Source organism: Gopherus evgoodei, chromosome 4 (genome assembly GCF_007399415.2).
Source record: "Gopherus evgoodei ecotype Sinaloan lineage chromosome 4, rGopEvg1_v1.p, whole genome shotgun sequence".
Taxonomy (NCBI): Eukaryota; Metazoa; Chordata; order Testudines; family Testudinidae; genus Gopherus; species Gopherus evgoodei.
The window spans coordinates 35823803-35844135 of NC_044325.1; the positions used below are offsets into that span (position 1 = coordinate 35823803).

Below are 20333 nucleotides of genomic sequence, written 5' to 3' on the forward strand. Positions count from 1 at the left end.
GCTCTCTTAATCACAGACCCTGGGCAAGAAGCCAAATCAAAAACATGCCTTCATTAAATTCACCCTTAATCGTGCTTCAGTGAGACTATCCTGATGCTGCTAAAAGAGGGGATATAATGAAAACCTAGGACCTCTGTTTATCACAAGACACAGTCCCAGTCTTGCAGATGTGAAAAAGGATCAAGTGCTGTGGTTGTGAAGCTGTTAACTGCAAACAGGATTAAAGTTGTGTGTGCGTGCACACTTGCATGCACATTTGCACGTGGCATGCATCTGTGGCATGAATGTGAGCAAAAGACATTTTAAACCAGAAATATCTTGTAAATGTTAATACTATTAGCCATCTTCAAGGAAGTTGAGTGAATTTTTAAGAATAAACTCTTTGATTTTTTTTTCTTTATTTCTGTTATGATTATGAAATTTCTCTTTCAAAATGAAAAACGAAGGGGCAAATCCTGCTGGTCTTGCACAAGTAGAGTTGGTTGTCACTGGAGTTGTTTGTGTGAGTGAGGTGAATATGTGGCCCCAGGTTCTGAAAACATTGACAGGGGAGTCTATCAAAAGCTGTTGAGAAATTCTTGAAGAGGGTTAGAAGGTGGCACATGCCTTTATTTATTCATGTATTTATCTTGGGTCTGGACAGGGTTGCCAACTTTCTAATCATACAAAACCAAACACCCTAGCCCCACCCCTTCCCTGAGGCCCTGCTCCCCACTTGTTACATTCCCCCTCCTTTGGTGGCTCACTCTCCCCCACCCTCACTCACTTTCACTGGGCTGGGGCAGGGAGTTGGGGTGTGGGAGGGAGTGAGGGCTCTGGGGTGGGGCTAGGGATGAGGGATGCAGGAGGGGGCTCCAGGCTAGGGGTTGGGGCTGGGGGATTTGGAGTGTGTGGGTGGGGGGGCGGCTGTGGGTTGAGGTGGGGTTTGGGGTGCAGAAGGGGGTACGGGCTCTGGGCTGAGGGTGCAGGCTCTGGGGTGAGGAGGCTGATGAGGGGTTCAGCATGTGGGAGGGGGCTCTGGGGTGGGCTCAGGGATGAGGGGTTTGGGGTGCAGGAATGGGCTCCAGGTTTGGGGGAGCTCAGGGCTGGGAAAGGGGGTTGGGGCTTGCGGTTGGGGCATGGGTTTACCTCGGTCAGTGGTGCAGCGGGGCTAAGGCAAACTCCTTGCCTGTCCTGGCACCGCACTGTGCCTCCAAAGCAACCGGCAGGTCCGGCCCCTGGTGGGAGCCAGGAAACTCCGTGTGCTGCTATTGCCACAGGCACCACCCTCGCAGCTCCCATTGGCCGCAGTTCCTGACCAGTGGGAGTGCGGAGCCAGTGCTCAGGGTGGGGACAGCATGTGCTGGCTGCTTCCGGGGTGCAGACTGATACCAGAACACACAGGGACTAGGTTGCCTTAGCCCTGCAGCACCGCTGACCAGACTTTTAACGGCCTGGCCAGCAGTGCTGACTGGAACTGCCAGGGTCCCTCTTCGACCGGGCATTCCGGTCAAAAACTGGACATCTGGCAACCCTAGGTCAGGAGGGAGAAAGGAAGGATCAGGACTCTGTAGAAGTCAGTGAGGCAGAATTCAGAGACTTGAACTGTGCACAGTAAAATTTTGTTGCCCCATGTCTACAACATGTCTGATTCTCCTCAGAGAAAATACATTTTAAAATATTTGATATGCAGTGTAATGTTTAAAAAATGTTCATTTATCAGATAAATATCTCCGTAACGGCTGTTTTAGTCTGTTACACAAACAGTATTTCAATGTTGTTGTTACTGACCTACAGATTAAGAACACTCCTAAGAAATGATATCAGAAACCACAGTGACTGATAGATTGAGCCTTCTGGCAAGGCCATGAATGAGGTTTGACTAACACAATCATGCCCGAGCCCACCAGAAAGGGATAAGCATGATGAAACTTTGAACATGAGCAGTATTGAGTGGTGGGCTGGGATGGAAGGACAAGTGTTAGGGCTCAGTCCTGCATTCTGCATGGCTGGAAGACAATACTACTTACTTCTACTGATTGTTAACCTTGGATCTTTGAACTAATAAGGAGTATGCATAACATACAGGATCTTAATTGTCTGTGTTTCCCTTTTTAAACCAAGAAGAAATCAGTGTCTCTTTTACTAAAACCTGTCAGGAACATAGCAAAATTGATCCTATACAAAAGTATATTCGTTTGACGTGACTCAACACCAGGGAGCTCTGGGGTTGTTACTATCTGCTAGCACCCAGGATGAATTTGGGGGCAGAGCAAGCTATGGCAAGGCTAATAGATCAGCAGTTCTCCTACATGCAGGAGTTTGAGAGAATAGGAGGTTTTATCTAGTGACTATCTTAAATAACTGTTTAGCAGGGGCAGAATTTGTCCTCGTTCTCATTTACTAAGCACAAAATAGATAAGTTTTTTCTTTCAAAAACTGATTGACAGGCAGAGAGTCTTAACCATGAATTCCTTAGCTTTTTTCCAGGTTAAGTCAGAACCTGAAAATAACACGTAGTTCTCTTTTTCAGAATCTGTGTATTGTAATATAATTTTATAGTAACTTATACTACAATATGTTGCATTGGCTGCGTTCCTCTATATAATGGATGACTGCAGAACAGGATTTGCTGTTCTTTTGAAGCACAATAGTTTGTTTATTTATATGAGCTGAGGTATGTTGAATATTTTTGCTTTTCCGTGTGATGAAGAAATGCCAGAAATTAAAAACCCGATAAATACTATTTGTGATGCTTTTGAGGATGAGTGCGTTGCACAGAATTGACAACAGAAAGTGAGATGAGTCCTCCCACTTTAAACAGAGAGAGAAAATGACCTGAAATAAATATTAAAAAGAGCTACAATTTCTAGCCATGTTGACAGTGCCAATGTTAAATAATAATAACGGACAGTAATGGGGAGGGCTTCATTTTCAAGACACATTTTTCAGGAAAATGTCATTCTGCCCATTTTGATTTTTTTCCCCTCTGCATATCTCTAACGAAGTCCAAATTGCAAAACTGTAAAGATCCCCTGATTACAGCTCCTAATATATCTTGGTCAGACTATAAAATTAGTCTGGCGTGTTCTCATTTATTTATAGTATCTTTGAGGCAGGCACCTTCTAGTTAATGTAATTTTGCACTTGCTTTAGCCACCTAGAGAATAACATTCTCTTTTTCTGTTCCAATCCATTTATAAGGCCTTAGTTGCTGAATGCTCCTTTTTCTAGCTTTCATCATGAGAACTCTTAATATCATATTTGATCACTTTGTATGTCACAAAATATACAGTAGGTTGTTGAAGTTGCTTATGCAATAACTAATTAGTCACCACGATCAAATCTCAGAAGAACATGTGACAGTCTGTAGCCCAAGCTATGTGACTTCTGACAGATGGGGAATTTATAATGTTATTAGTATGTTTGTAGCAGCATAACACCTTGTACCTATTAAAGAAACTTTCAGAGGCAACAGCAGAACCGGACTGAAAAGTCCTCAGAAACAAAGCTTTTCTCGATTCTTGCCTTTAGATTCTCTTGAGATGTAAAATCAAATCCGGAGATCATGGCAAGAATTGCAGAGTTCATGTGAGGGGAAGCTTACATTTCCAGTTACTGACACATTATCTTTATAAGTTCCTCTGCAGACAGCACAAACGCAGACTAGAAGTGACTTCAAGATATTCTACTAAAATGTATTCTCCCACACAATAAAGATAAATAACCTCCATAAAGCAGCTTTCATCTTGAAGGATTCCACAATGCTTTACAAATTTAAGCTGATATATAAACTCAGCCTAATTCACCCCTGGTATGACTCATTGCAGTCAATGGAATTAAATTAGGGATGAGTTTGGCCCACTATGTTTAGGGATTTCTTCACCAACCACTTAAATGAAAAGCAGCAGCTGATTAACAGCAACAATACACAGCAGTTTAGGACAGAAGGGGAAGAGTATGTGTCATAAACAGATAGCTAAGGGTTAATGTCTCTTTCACCTGGAGCACCTGACTAGAGGACCAATCAGGAAACCGGATTTTTTTAAACTTTGGGTGGAGGGAATTGTGTGTCTGAGGTCTTTGTTTTCTGGCTGCCTGCTTTCTCTGAGCTTTGGAGAAGTAGTTCTGTTTTCTAATCTTTTGTTTCTAAGTGTAAGGACAAAGAGAACAGATAGTAAGTTATATGGTTTCTTTTCTTTGGTATTTGCATGAATATAAGTGCTGGAGTGCTTTGATTTGTATTCTTTTTGAATAAGGCTGTTTATTCAATACTTTTAAGAAATTGCCCTGTATTGTGTCATCTTAATACAGAGAGCCATTTGTATTTTTTCTTTCTTTTTATATAAACTTTCTTTTAAGACCTGTTGGAGTTTTCTTTATTTCAGGGAAATTGAGTCTGTACTCACCAGGGAATTGGTGGGAGGAAGAAATCAGGGGAGATCTGTGTGTGTTGAAGTGGCTAGCCTGATTTTGCATTCCCTCTGGGTGAAGAGGAAAGTACTTTTTGTTCCAGGACTGGGAACAGAGAGGGGGAGTCACTCTGTTTGGATTCACAGAGCTTGTGTCTGTGTATCTCTCCAGGAGCACCTGGAGGGGGGAAGGGAAAAAGGATTATTTCCCTTATTGACAGTATGGTTTCCAGTTGATGCTATAGGGGGAACTGAGGTAGGCAGAATGGAATGTCCAGAATTGGAATTTGGCTAGAGCACTAAAACTCAAGCTCAGTTTTTCCTGTGGTTTCTTAAGAGACCGTCAAGTGAGTGAGACCTCGGGTTTATATTTCATGTACAAGGAACAACGTCCAACAAGACCTTGCCTTTTAGCACCATTAATTTTCTACTGACAGAGAAGGTACAGTAGATCACGACCTACTGTATCATCAGAACAATGTCTCTTCCTCTGACCCCCATGCAGATACTGACCAAACGAGGCTGCTTAGCTTGTGAAGTCCGATTGCCTCAAAGCAAGGTGGCATGCATGTAGGCAATAGAGACAACCTTTTCCCGCCTAAAATTTTGATTTCCATATTAGTATTCACCTCTAGACCATTTTATTAGTTGCTTTTATTTTTGTTTTTTTTCAGTGGTTCCACAATTATATAAGAGCCCAGCTATTTCTTTTCTATAATGCAGAATGTAATTAGCTGGAAAGTAATTAAGTAGAAATTCTACAGGTTTTTTTTTTTTTTTTTTTTTTTTAATCTAGGTCTGATTTTCTATCCAGGAGATAAATGACGAATAAGTTGCTATAATAAACAAACTTCACTACAGTGTTAATCTCAGAAGCTTAACATATTTTAAGAATTATGTCGTCACTTTTTTTAGGATTGTGTAATGTCTTGTGCTACTATTGGACAGACTTTTTAGCAATGAGTATGTCAAGGTATTCCCCCCCCCCACTTTGAACTTTAGGGTACAAAAAGTGGGGACCTGCATGAACACTTTTAAGCTTAATTACTAGCTTTAATCTGGTACGCTGCCACCAGCCAGAATTTAGTGTCTGGCACACTTTCTGTTCCCCCAAAACCTTCCTGGGGAACCCAGACCCAAACCTCTTGGGTCTTAAAACAAGGAGGAATTAACCATCCCTCTCCTTTCCCCCACCAATCCTGGTGAGTTCAGACTCAATCCCCTGGATTTTAAAACAAGGAAAAATCAATCAGGTTCATAAAAAGAAAACTTTTAATTAGAGAAGAGAAAAAGTAAAAGTGATCTCTGTAAAATCAGGATGGAAAATGCTTTACAGGGAACTCAGATTCATATAGATAGAGGGACTTCTCCTCCCCCAGCCTGAGATTCAAAGTTACAGCAAACAGGTAAAAATCCTTCCAGCAAAATACACATTTACAAGTTAAGAAAACAAACATAAGACTAATCCACCTTGCCTGGCTATTACTTACAATTTGAAACATGAAAGACTGTCAGAAAGATTGGGAAAGCCTGGGTGTACGTCTGGTCCCTCTTAGCCCCAAGAGCGAACACGAACAAACAAAAAGCACAAACAAAGACTTCCCTCCCCAAGATTTGAAAGTATCTTGTCCCCTATTGGTCCTCTGGTCAGGTATCAGCCAGGTTCACTGAGCTTCTTTACCCTTTACAGGTAAAAGAGACATTAACCCTTAACTATCTGTTTATGACAAAGTAAAAAATGATTCTATTTTAATCAGCACTAGTATTCCAGAGTGCACCAGCTCTGCTGAGAATTCATAGGGCCAGATGCTACCCTTGAAGCCAAAAGAAGGCTTGCATGTGAATCAGAAGACAGGATTTGGCGCATGTTTTATTTGCCTTTATCTATTCATTCTGGGCATTCAAGTGTAAACATTTATTTTTTTTGGAGCGGGAGAAGTTTATTTAAATGCACACAATTACACTCAATAATGTTAAAGAGTGGACCCATTTGTGGAGACAGGGAGAGAAGTTGTATTAAATGCACACAATTACACTCAATAATGTTAAAGAGTGGACACATTTCCTTATTTGTGGTCATAAACTTCGATCTGTGTTTTAGTAGCAGCATAAGTGGCCTGCTTTTTAAAGAGCTGAGTGAAAACTTCAGGCAGTCAGCACCTCTGAAAAACCAAGATACTTATTCAATACTTAGATACTTATTTTGAGTCTGACAGGTTTGAAATTTTTGGCATATTTTAGTCCAAATCTCATGCTCCCCCATCCTCCCCATTCTCCTTTAAATGACTATCTATTTTCTTTTTCGTGGCTTAGATTAAGTCTACGGATCAGATAAACCAAGTGAAATGGTTTTCTGGGCATTGTCACATATATATCCATTGGGTCAATTTTCATAAATGTTAATAGATTGGGCAGACAGGGACACCATTTTGACAGTAGACTGCATTGGTTCAGTAGTGGTGACCAAAATACTGTTAGGTTTGAGTGTCCAGCTTTAAACATTGCACTGATCCTAAAGATTAGTGGTAGCCACTAGCTGTTACTATATTGCTAGGCCAGCTAAATGCATTAGTACTTGGGCAGATGGACTGGACCAGTAGTGAGAATAGGCTTACATACACAAGCTTTTCACAGCAGCAGGTGCAATCTGGCAGCTCTTGGCCTATACTTCAACCTTAATTGAGGCATGAGTCTACATTATTGTAGTTGTATTCCTGTAGTTCACTACCTTACCTTGTTTTAATGTAATTTTACATAAAAGTATGTTAAGTAGCAAATTCTAATAGAACTTAGGAAATGCCATAATTAGGGTTGCCCATGTAACTTTAATTCAGCTCCATGTCTGTGCATATTATAGTATAGTCGGTGAGCTTGTCTATACAAACAGACCATGGCAGGCTGGGCTGTGGCTGTACCCCACACTAGCTTGCAGCACACTGCCTGTCTTTATGTACCTTGCTGATGCAAGTCTCAGTCAAAGCCTATAGCATCTGCAGGCTACACATGGACATTTAGACCACTAGGCTAGTGCAGGGCGCTTTCACATCCCCACTTGCTACGGTCTAGCTGTTTGTGGTGAAAAGCCCTTTTAATTACATGATCATCTACACTTTTTTCATAGGATCCATACCTCATTCCATGCCCAGTGGACATTGATGGGGTCATTCAATGGGTAGCTGTTCAATACTTTTTTATCCCTCATTCAGTGTGTGGCTTTGTCCTTTGTGGTGGTTATTGCACACCATCCAAACACTGCACTGAACCCAAAATTATCATCTTCTGGAGTTTTTCTAGGGTGCTTTCATCTAGTACCTTAGGTCTAGACCCATAAAGGTACTAAGGCATTATGAGCCTCGCAGCCCCTTAGATCCCTAGAAAATCACAGAATATCAATGCAATCTGCAAAGCCTGAATTAGGGCCTGGTACAATGAATGGGGAGAGTGGCATCTGGACTGCAATCCACAAAACAACATACTATGCAGAGACTAAGCTAGCCAATGGGAGATGCTGACTGCAGGGGTGTGTGGAAACTGAAATCCTGTCACAGAGATGGCTACAGTGTGTCATCTATGCTAGCGATCCAAGAACCAGGGAAGATAGGTGTTCTTAAATTGTATGAGGGGCCAGGAGCAAAACATTTAGAGGAGGAGGACTTTCTTGATAAGCTTTAGCCTAGTCAGTCAATAGTGTACTCACCCACCCAAGATGTGGGAGATCCTAGATTCAAGTCCCTCCTCCTCCTGGGGGTGGGGGGAGAACGGATTTGAACAGGGATCCGCCACTTCTCAAATGAGTGCCCTAACTCAGTGGTTCTCAACTAGGGGTACGTGTATCCCTGGGATTACTAAAAGGTCTTCCAAGGGGTACATCAGCTTATCTAGATATTTGCCTACTTTTACAATAGGCTACAAAAGCACTAACAAAGTTAATGCAAACTAAAATTTCATAGACAATGATTTGTTTATATTGCTCTGTATACTATACACTGAATGTAAGTACAATATTTATATTCCAGTTTGATTTATTTTATAATTATATGGTAAAAATGAGAAAGTAAGCAATTTTTCAGTAATAGGCCTGGTCCACACTACGCTGTTAAACCGATTTTAACAGCATTAAATTGATTTAACGCTGTACCCGTCCACACTACAATGCACTTTAAATCAATTTTAAGGGCTCTTAAAATCGATTTCTGTACTCCTCCCCAACGAGAGAGTAACGCTAAAATCGATTTGCGCCCACACTAACCCTAAATCAATATGTTAATATCGAGTTATTGGCCGGATAGTTATAGTGATAGCTACCCACAGTGCAACGCTCCGGAAATCGATGCTAGCCTCGGACCATGGACGCCCACCGCCGAATTAATGTGCCTAGTGTGGACACGTGCAATCGACTTTATAATATCTGTTTAATAAAACCGGTTAAGTTAATTCGAAATTATCCTGTAATGTAGACGTACCCATAGTGTGCTGTGACACTTTTATATTTTATAAGTCTTTAAGTGAGGTGAAACTTGGGGTACACAAGAATTCAGACTCTGAAAGGGGTTGAGAAAGGGCAGTGACTCTCAACCTATCTATCAGGCTATAGTTATTTAACTTTTCACTTCCCAATTAATATTTAGTTATTCAGGTAGTTAACTAACAAACTTCAATAGGAGAGACTGAGGGAGACCCATAAGAGTATACTAAAATCCAGAGGCGATTGCTCTAGCCAGAGAGGTAACAGATCCCTGTTCAAATCACTTCTCTCCCTCAAGAAAAGTGGGGCTTGACTAGGGGTTCCTACATCCTGGGTGAGTCCCCCATCCATTAGCACAACCACAAAAGGCACATCTCTGACACCAAGTCAACACCCTGGACAAATTTCAAGTCCCTGCTCCAAAGCATGGAGGTTCTAAAGCTTCCCAGTGAAACAGTTTTACACATTCTTTGAATGTGGGAAAACATTTTTCCTGCTCTCATTCTCAGAAATGGCTGATCCTTTAGTATAGGGAAGATGGGGGCGGGAATCAACTTGAGGCAGACTCTTGGCATAGGATGTTTCAGCCCTGGCAGTTAACATTGCAAAGTTATAAGGAACTGGAAATGTGGTCTTTTTTAAAAGAAAAGTGTTAGGCAGTCTATAGGTGTTTCTACCTGCACCATCTATAACAGTGCATGGGGAAATTCCTTACTGCCACTAATACTAATGCACAACATTGATGCTTTATATGATCTCTATTATAATAAGAGTACTGATGGTTTGTCTGATTTTAGATTGACATTTTATACCCATGTCCGTGCTCATGGAGGACCCAGTTCTGAAATTGTTACTCACAGGAATAAAGACTGCCAAATCAGACATTATTAATCACTTCTTATATGGTGTGAAATTTAGATTTGAATGAGTCTGATTCTGCATCATGAAGTTAATGCTGCATCATGAAATGTAAACTTTTACTACCAAGAATATTACTTACTTATGTGAATAATCTTATCCAAGTCAATGAGAATGCTCACAATAATAAAAGCTGGTGGTGTTTTGGGAATAGTCCTGGTTAATTTATATATTAGGCAACCAAAAGTGTCGTCTTCAGCTACCTGGGTTTGTTTTGTTATTTCATAATATGTAATATGACATGCTATTACTGTTAAAATATTTCAGTGCTCCTGGTAGTTTTGAATCCTAAGACGATAGGTTTATAAAGCCTTCCTGTGTTAAACTGTTTTTAATCCTGTATCTCTAGCCTTTTGTGAAGATGGAGACAGTGCCAGGTTCATGCTATATGCACTTTATCTGGTATCGCAATACTGACATGATTTGGTCATTGAATTGCTTCCTTCTTTTTCAGATTACTTATTTCAGTCTGTGGTATTACAATAAGCAGAACCAGCGCCGGTGGGTGGATTTGGACAAGCCTCTGAAAAAGCAACTGGACAAATATGCTTTGGAGCCGACGGTATATTTTGGAGTGTTTTATGTGCCTACTGTTTCTCAGCTTCAGCAGGAGATTACCAGGTAAACTGCACATGTTTTTAAATTCAGCTTTTAACATTCTAACACATGAATCATCTTAAAATTGACATAATTGCCTGATTCCCAACCTTTTTAAAATGGAAATGCAGACTTAAGGCAGAAACTGTGCCCAAACTGTGGCATTTATTATCCTTTCAGTGTATTTAGACTATATAACAGGGATCGGCAACCTTTTGCACATGGCCTGGGACGGTTTGTTTACCTGCAGTGTCTGCAGGTTTGGCCGATCGCAGCTCCCGCTGGCCACTGTTTGCCATTCCAGGCCAATAGGGGCTGTGGGACGCGGCATGGGCCCAGGGATGTGCTGGCCACCGCTTCCCGCAGCCCCCATTGGCCTGGAATGGCAAACCGTGGTCAGTGGGAGCTGCAATCCGCTGAACCTGCGGACACTGCAGGTAAACAAACCATCCCGGCCCCCAGTGGATTTCCCTGTTGGGCCGTGTGCCAAAGGTTGCCGATTCCTGCTATATAATAATGGAGTTACTCTTGGGATGAATTTTCCCAGTGACCTTATTGGAGCCTAATAAAGTTATTCCTGGACATGCTTGCACGATCAGCCTTTCAATTATTATAGACTTTTCTTTCAGAGCAATACTTTGCTTCAGGAAACCAATCTAACACTTACTACCTGAAGAGCTGTTAGAGGCAAGTTGTCCTGTTGTCAGCACAGTCTGGTATTCATAAACCATATTTGCAAAGTCCCATCTAAGGCTGAGCGTGATTATAGACAGGCTCTGTACAAATAGAAATGGGAAAAAAACCCAGAATCTTTCCTTAAAGCCAAAATCTAAACCAATGGGCCGTGTCTACATAGCCTCAATAGGGAGGTAAGGATAGACAGATTTGATTCACTTTTTCCCAGCTGCTGTTCCACGTCTTTATTTTAATGTGCATGGTGTTTATACCACTGTGATTTATTTTTTTCTCTTTCACTGAGTTATTTCTCATTTACACCAGTTTGGTCGAGACCACATTCAGACCCTATATTTCTGCCTTACCCGTGGATGTTAGGAATTCCATTTTGCTAGAGAGTTAAATAGGAAACTATTGTAGCAGGCTGTATTAAAGGTACTATCTGTGGTAAATTTCTTCTCTCACAGAAGTGGAAAACACTTATTTTAATGTGAACTGCTGTAGTTCAGGAGTTTACTTTTAACTATTAGAAGACCAAAAATTATTTTGCTGCGCATAGACCCTTCATATTTGAACACGATAGGGACAATGCTTCAAAGATACTTGGGGACTGGGGTGCATGTACTGTTAACCTGCAAGGCAAAGTAAGGGCTGGCATATCCCAGATGAGAGTGCTTGGGTGGCTAATAGGCTTGTGTTTCAGGGAGCTGACAACCAGTTAAGCACAAGCAAGACTCCCTCACTGAAGGCAGAGGGTAACAAGATGACTCTCAGTCCTGGTTATCCTGAGAACTGTCACAACATTAACTTCAGGCTTCTATGCTTTAGTGCAGTGGGGTGTCTCAGAATAAATCTTGCAGCTCCAACATATTATACAGTGCAGTACAAGTCCTGTTGACTTTGGTTCTCATTTTGTATAGGAAAAGCTGTACGCTTGTTTTCTTTATAAAAGGTTAAAATGCATGGTGGGCTGTTTTTCAGTTGTTTTCCAGGTTTTTAAGGGACTGATCCAACTCCAAAACATCCAACTCCATCAACTTTAACAGGTATTGGATTAGGTCCTAAGCTTGGCATAGGATTCCACAGGTTGATGTATCCGGAATTGTTTCAGCCAGATCAAAATATTAAAAGCTTTCACTTCGATTAGGCAGTTTTCTAATTCAGTGGAGTGAAACTGCCAGTATTTCTAATATAGACATTCTTATCAGACACAGAGGCTGTAAACTTTCTAGTACAATAGTTCAGTAATGTTGAAATATACTGCCATGCATAAGACCCAAGTTCAGGTGTAAACTCTGTGTTCCTGTGGGCAGCTAGATATAAAGAACTAGATCAGGATAGGTAACCTATGGCACTCATGCCAAAGGCGGCACGCGAGCTGATTTTCAGTGGCACTCACACTGTCTGCATCCTGGGGGCTCTGCATTTTAGTTTAATTAAATTACAGACTTATAGAAAGAGACCTTCTAAAAACGTTAATGTATTACTGGCATGCGAAACCTTAAATTAGAGTGAATAAATGAAGACTCGGCACACCACGTCTGAAAGGTTGCCGACCTCTGGACTAGATTGTTATCTAATTCACATGAATTAAGATGGGAATTAACTTCAGAGAAGTTCATGGAGTTACTTACTCCTGCTCTATACCAGAATCTGGTCCAGAGAGTGTTAGACAAGTGGTATATTTGCAGGGCTGACCCACAGCATTTTGGCACCTGAGGTGAGGAGTTCAAATGACGCCCCGTGCCCCCTCGCTTGGGCCAAAACTTTGAAAGGTCTCAATTCTGCCTTCTTCCTGTTCTACTCCTCTCATGGTACTGCTCTGCTACCTACCCCAATAAAAGAGAACTAACAACTTAAAATGCCTTGTTAAAATTTTAACTAACGCTTAACTTTCAAATGCCTGAACAAAAAATGTAACTTTTCTTGTCTGCATAATAAACACTGTCATTTTTATCTGTTTGAATAATCAAAGTGGTGCTTTCCGTGCCTTCTTTGTTGCAAAGCTTTGAACTGCTTCCTGCTGAAGGTCCACAGTCTGAGCCAGCTCATGCTCTGTTTAGATGGTTGCGAGGCCAACCAGCCTCTCCTGTGTCATTTTGGACTGTAGATGTGTTTTTTTATTAACTTCAGCTTGAAGAAGCTGCGTTCTCCACTGGCAACTGTTATAGGAAGTGTTAGAAGTACGCACAGAGCAACAAAAGCATTTGGAAAAAGGATAGTCATCTTATTTGTGCGCACATATTCCAGAACAGCCTTTGGAGTTGATCCTGCTGAAATGGATCATGAAAAGGCTTTCAGTTCATCAACTAAATCACTCGCATCAATATCGCTCATATCATCATGTGTCAACACTGTCTCTAGTGCCCTGCATTGGTGTAGGTCTTCTTCAGATATAGTGAGAAGTTTGGAATATCATACAACATCCCAAATATATGCTGTGTTTCTTGAGCTGCATGAAACATTCTTCAACTGACTGTATTGCATAATCTAGCACCTGGTTAAAGAATTCAACTTTGAATTGTTGTTTGGGGTCTCTTATGGGATTATCCTGTCCCTTGTAATCAAAATGTATTCTTCGGTGACACTTGTGTTCTTGATTGGGTGGGAAAATAGCTTCAGTGTGAAGTACGTCTGCCAACTTCTGTGCACTCTTCAGAACGTTTTGAAATCCCTCATCTGACCGGTAAGACTGTAGGTATGACTTTGCTTTGTCCAGTTGTTCCATTGCTCCAGATATATCAAAGTCAACACTTTGGAGTCTCTTGCTTACAACATTTATTTCAAACAGTATGTCATGCCACAACACTAAGCCACACAGAAGTTGGAAGTTATGTATGTTTCTGGTGATTTCGTTTCCCTCTGCCACTGTTCTCCCACGAACAGTTCCTGTCACAGCATTATCCTCCATAATGGCAACTATGGAATCATCTATCTTCCCAATTTGGTGTTTAATAGGTTTTATCACCTCCACTCGACTTTCCCATCATGTGGTACTCAGTGGTGTCAGTGTCAGAGGATGTTCTCAGATTTTGCTTCAAAATTTGCCATCGATGAGTTGATGCAGAGAAAAATACAAAGATGCTTTGAATTACATTAAAGAATTCAGCAGCCTCACTAGGAGCTGATGCTGCATCACTGACCACCAATTTCAATGAATCAGAACTGCATGGGACAAAAAAAGCTCGAGGGTTTAACTCTTGGATATGTCTCTTTCCTCTCTTGTTGGCACCATTGTCGTAGCCCTGGCCTCTCATGTCAGCTGTCACAATTCCTGTATCTTCCAGCTTTTTAAGAAGCACCTTTGTCATACCAGCTCCTTAGTATCAATGTCAAATTCTAGAAAATGCACTCTGACAATCACCATTGCAGGGACATTTTCACTAGGTTCTGTTGTTGTGGTTGTTGTTACAAAAGGCACCATTAAAGTCATTTGTTCCGTATGGTTGATGTCAGGTGTGCAGTCCAGATAATATTGTTGACTTCAGATCTGCTACAATCTTCTGTTTGACTTTTGTTGCCAGTAATTGTATAATCTCATTTTGAATTGTTTTTCCAAGCTAGTGGTGTGTGTATCTTGGATGGTGACTCTTCTTAGATGCTCCTGGAGTACAGCATCAAACTCAGCCATCAGCTCCACAGTTGTAAGGAAGTTTCGATTGTTTGGCACATACAGCTGATCTGAAATGCCACGCGGTGCGAAGTTTTGGGCAGGGCCGCCCAGAGGATTCAGGGGGCCTGGGGTCTTTGGTGGCGGGGGGCCCCGCCACCAAATTGCTGCTGAAGACCTGGCACTTCAGCTTGGGTCTCGGAGCGGAAGGGTCCCCCGCCGTCGAATTGCCGCTGAAGACCCGGAGTGGAAGACACTCCGGGGGTCCAGGCTCCGCAAGAGTTTTCCAGGGCCCCCATAACAAGTGAAGGACCCCGCTCTAGGGGCCACAAAAAACTCTTGTGGGGGCCCCTGCGGGCCCAGGGCAAATAGCCCACTTGTCCCCCCGGGCAGCCCTGGTTTTGGGTAGCAAGCATTCTCACAATGGCAATGAGCCTTTTCAGAACATTTTGCCAGTAAAGAGATTCTGATGCAATCTTCTGTTGATGCTGATCATCTATGGTGGCCTTTAACCTGAGTCCCATCTCAAGCTCTTTCCACGTATGGAATGCTCTCCAGTGATTTGCTGCCTTCTCATGGCATGCCAGATTTCTAGCCAGATTTTTCCAGTCCTTTGTTCCTGTAGAACCCAATGTGGCTAGAACATTAGATTGGAAGAGTTTGCAACAAAAACAGTATGCAGCATTCTGGGGTTTTGAGTACATAAGCCATGGCCTCTCCACTTTCTCACCATTGGGGATTTCATGCCAGTAATGTGTTGGATGGTGTAGCGATGCGGGACTCACCCCTGCGGTGCCTCCTGCTCGTCATCTCAAGAATTAGCTTGTTTCCAGCCTGGAGCGCCCTCTGCAGGCCAGTGTGCTGCTGCCACTTGGCCCCCATGTCCCTCTCTGGACTCCAGTGCCCTTTATCTGGGGTGCTGTACCCCTCAGTCTCAGGGTCTCCCTTCCTGGGGAACCCCTATCCCCACCTTGCCTCAGTTGTATGCTGCTGCCAGTCACCACTCGCCCCCGCACTCTGAGGCAGACTGCAGTGTCAGACACTCATCATAGGCAAGGTTAGGTCTGGACCTGCTGCCTCTCTCTGCAACCTAGTGCATCTGTGGGCCTTGGACAAGGCCCTGCAGCTTGGGAGTTGCCAGCCTGGAGCTCCCCAGTCCCTCTGGTCTTTCCCCAGCCCCCTAACTCTGGGAACTCTGAAGGCAGAGAGAAACCATCTCTGCTCCTGGCTTCCTGGCCTTTATAGGGCCAGCTGGGTCTTTTGGGGCTGTTTCCCCAATCAGCCCGGCTTTTCCCCTGCCCCGCCCTCTCCAGGGCTGTCTTAAGCCCTACAGGACAGGAGCAAGGTGACTGCCCTGCTACAGATGGCAACTTCTATTTTCATTGTCTTTGTGGGACATGACGTTTTTCACTTGCTGTGACCCATGCAGTACAAAGAAGGACTCAAGTGGGTCCACAGTCCTGGATCGTTTAGACCAGGGGTCGGCAACCTTTCAGAAGTGGTGTGCCAAGTCTTCATTTATTCACCCTAATTTAAGGTTTCACTTGCCAGTAATACGTTTTAACCTTTTTAGAAGGTCTCTTTCTATAAGTACTATATAACTAACGTATGTAAAGTAAATAAGGTTTCAGAATGTTTAAGAAGCTTCTTTTAAAATTAAATTAAAAAGCAGAGCTCCCTGGACTGGTGGCCAGGACCCAGGCGTGTGATGCCACTGAAAATCAGCTCGCCTTCAGCACCCATGCCATAGGTTGCCTACCCCTGATCTAGACTTAAGTAACTAAACTCAGCAGCAGCTGTTTCTTGTGCCACCTCCACACTTTTTTCTTTGATCTACAATTTTCTTCAGGAATGTGCATGGTTACATCATTTGAGATGGAGATATGGATGCTGCAGTAGCTGCCAGGTCACTTGCACTCTGACTAACTGGAAGATCAAGCATCTCCTCACCACTCACATCCTCACTGGGTCTGGAAGACTCACTGTGAACATTTGTGTTTTATGCATCTCAGGAGAGCTCCTTCCTGCTTAGATAGGAAAGCTTCTTTTGCTTTTTCTTTCTTCTGAATGCTGCCCCAGAGGGGCGTTTTCTTTTTTCATTCATGACTGCTGTTCTGTGCCAGCTGTAATGGCTCTCAACGTTCAATTGAAGGGGACAAATAAGCGGGCTGGTAGCAGGGCCTGAGTGAGGGAAGATACCAGCGTCTTAAGGGCCTAACTGGCTCCTCCTACTTCAGTTGACTGCTTGTTCTCCTCAAGTGGGTTCAGGGAAGCTAGAAACAGGAAGTGCCCTGAGAAGTGTTAATCAGCCCATTCTCCTGGGGGTGCTAGAGAGGTACATAAGAGGCTCCTCCTCTCGCTCCCTGCAGCCCCTGCTGTTTTCTGTTATTCCCTCTCACCTTTTCTCCCTGCCTGTTATGTCTCTTGTGCCCTCCTTCCTCCAGCGCAGCACTCTACAGTCTCTGTGCATCTAGAGCAGAGAGAATACATCTGCACCAGGAGGAGAGGCAATTTTCTACACTCTGGGTCCTAGTGGCGTGCCCCCCACATTCTGGCACCTGAGGCGCTGCCTCAGTTTGCCTCATGGTAAGGCCAGCCCTGCATATTTGGCATATCCAAGGGAGTGCAAGGCTCACATTTGAGGGAAGTTGCCCATAATAAGATGGGGTAGTTGTATGAGCATCATATTCCTTTAGCAGATGTCCTGCAGGAAGAACAAGACACCTACTGCCTGGTTAGGGTGACTTCCTTTTTCACAAAGGGTAGTGTGTGTTTTTGGAGCAAAGGATTTTAGTATCAGCTCTGTTTGTGTATGATTTATGTAGCACCGGTATCTATTGTAATATAGCACATGGCTCTGTTCTTGTGGGAAAGGGGAAGATATAGAGAATACATTAAAAGGTTGCCGTGTTTAATAGTCATTGGTAAAGATGGAAAACATCTATTTTCCTGTGTTTAGTCTGACATGCATTTATTTATTTGTTTCTAACGGCATGTACCTCCTGAAATGTAAGAAGACGAGATCCCTGCCCCCAGGAACTCTTAAACTATTGTTCAATGTGATGTTGTAAAACAGGGCGACAGGGACAATACCAATAAAATTATGCAGTTAGGCCCTCATGCTGAAAAATACGTGTGTGCTTTACTTGACTTCAGATGGGACTGCTCAAGTGAGTAAAGTTGAGCACATGCTTAAGTGTTTGCAATATTGAGCAAGGGCTAATGTACAGCATGAGGAAGTTTAAACTTTTTAAAAATGTATATATTCAGAGTAAATGTTTTAGTTGGTTACATTTATGTAGGTTTTTTCTAGAGCAGTACTAGGTTTTAAAGAAGTACTTTGAGGAGAGGCTGGTGGCTTGCTGGACTTCCTCAGAAAGCATGTTCCCTGCGTAGGGAATGGCATGGAAGAATGCAAGAAGGTGGTTGTGGGAAAGTGATGTCCTTGATGAATGGAGATGACACAGGTAGAAACCAGGTTGGATAAATTGGATGAGAGACCCGGTTGAAAGGAATGGATATATACGACCTTAAAGGGGATGACATATAGCTTGAAGTGGATGTACTGGAGAAGCAAGAATCAAAGTGATTCAAAGGGAGGCGTGATGTCATATTGACCAGCAGCAGTGTTTGAATGGCCTGAAGAGAAGTGGTGTGATTGTCAGAGAGGCGAGAGAAGTGGTTACTGGAATTAAATAGCGCAGTGAGGAAGACATGAGTATGTTTTTGCTGTCTGGGCAGGTGGGAGAGATCAGATCCTGGAGATGTGTTGAAGAAGTGGCAGGATATGGATACACTATAGGGTGAGGGAGGAGCTGAAGATGAACACTAAGTTATGGGACTGAGTGACCAGGAGGATTGTGGTATCCTCAATAGTGAGAGATGAGGGAAGGGGAGGAGATCTGGAAGGAACGATGCATGCAAATTCATTGGCTTTCAAAAGAATTTTTGGCTATATTGTGCTGAAACAAAAATGAAAAAGCTGACATGATTTTTTTTTTTTTGTAGATACCAGTATTATTTGCAATTGAAGAAAGATATCTTGGAGGGAAAAATTCCTTGCACATTAGAGCAAGCAATTCATCTGGCTGGGTTAGCTGTTCAAGGTAAACAAAGGAATTTCACTAATAAATTTTAGGGATGGTGACTTGAGATATTTGGATGCATATTTTATATTTGTTGCTTACACGAACACCTCCTGCTATGGCAGATAATCTGTATGTAGTTATGTGGCTCTATGCCAGCCTTTTTTGTAAAATACATGATATTTTCTTTGAATTTATTATCATTTAATGCACCTGGATTATGGTGCCTCAGCACTTAGTTGGTCATTAAGAACTTGATCCTCAAAACTGTATTAACTTCAGTGGGACTTACCCAGAGCCACAGAGGGAGTCAGTGTTCCAGGAGTTCCTGGCTCTCAGTCATGGGCTCAGATCACTAGACCTCATTGCATCTCAACTGCTGCAATCTCCACCTGTTGGTTGAGGAGCAGGAGAGGAGGATGCATTTTAATAAATAAGTGTGTCTGTACACCCATATTCTTTTCTCCATGTTGTCTCTCACAACTCCCCTACGCCTGTAATGTGCTTGCAGAAATAGTCCACAGGACCGCTACCCCACATTCAAATCTCTTCCGAAGACCCCCTTCTGCCATGATGCCTACAAGAAATTAGCCATTTAATGTTGGCTAGTTGGGGGGCAGGTTGGATAGGTTATACGTATATTTAAAAAAACCTAGAAACCCCCAGAACTAGTAGTTTACCTGTCTTCCCCATGACCAGACTAATTATATATAGTCTTCCATTCCCACAACCTTTGCCTGCATTTTGTCTTCCAATATAACTACTAATAGTTTGTAAAACCACCAGCATTGGCAGGGGACTTGGGGACTTGTGTAGTACATGAAACTTGTAGATGATTTTTAAAAAATCAACTAAGTGTACATATTGATAGCATCACATTTAAAGAAGAGAATTTGTTTTTCTGCTTTGTTTACCAGTGAAATAAGATGAATTAAAAATACCTTGTGTATGTAAATTCCTTTTTTTTTTTTTTTGTAGTGCAGGCCAGCCCTTTAGTACTTGTCATCTACCAAGTTCTTGCTTACTCATTTTATGCTCTTGGGAGAGTATAAATGTGTCTCTGCTCAGTGAGTTGTTTATGGGAATGTTTCTCAATATAATCCTCTTTTCAGATGGAAATCTTATCCTGTAACTTTTGCCTTCTTCATTTGATCTGATATTGTAAGAGAGGAATTGTGTGTGTTAGTAACGCACTGAAAAACCAGTGTAGGATAGTAGAGCTTTTGGATTGGTACCACTTGATAACTAAGGCTACTTATAAGGTTGGTCATTTGCTTTTACCAGGAACACGCACACTTAGATTTTGGCAATTGGCGATTTGTCATTGTCCCCACTGAGGAATACCACAGAAATTTGTGATTTTAATAGTAACAGTAAATCAGTTCTGAACATTAGTCTGATCATGAGTATAGAATTAACTTAATCTAAAGTGGCTGAAGTCTCCTTTAAATGTGATACTAGCCCACACAATTTTCAATTACAGACTGTTGTCTAAGTACTTCTCTTAGTGAGACTTGTAAATAAGAGCTATATTTTTGTGAGTTATATTTGTATATGAAAATATGGAACAGACATTCAGCAGAAGCCCTGGT

General features: G+C 42.3%; 1 protein-coding gene across 1 annotated transcript in view; it reads left to right on the plus strand.

Moving 5' to 3' along the window:
- PTPN21 (protein tyrosine phosphatase non-receptor type 21) overlaps positions 1 to 20333 on the plus strand; it is a 69500-nt gene that overhangs the window by 11048 nt on the left and 38119 nt on the right. Inside the window, 2 exon segments of the mRNA XM_030558968.1 lie at positions 10229 to 10395; positions 18665 to 18762. Of these exon segments, the coding sequence (XP_030414828.1) occupies positions 10229 to 10395; positions 18665 to 18762 (265 nt within the window).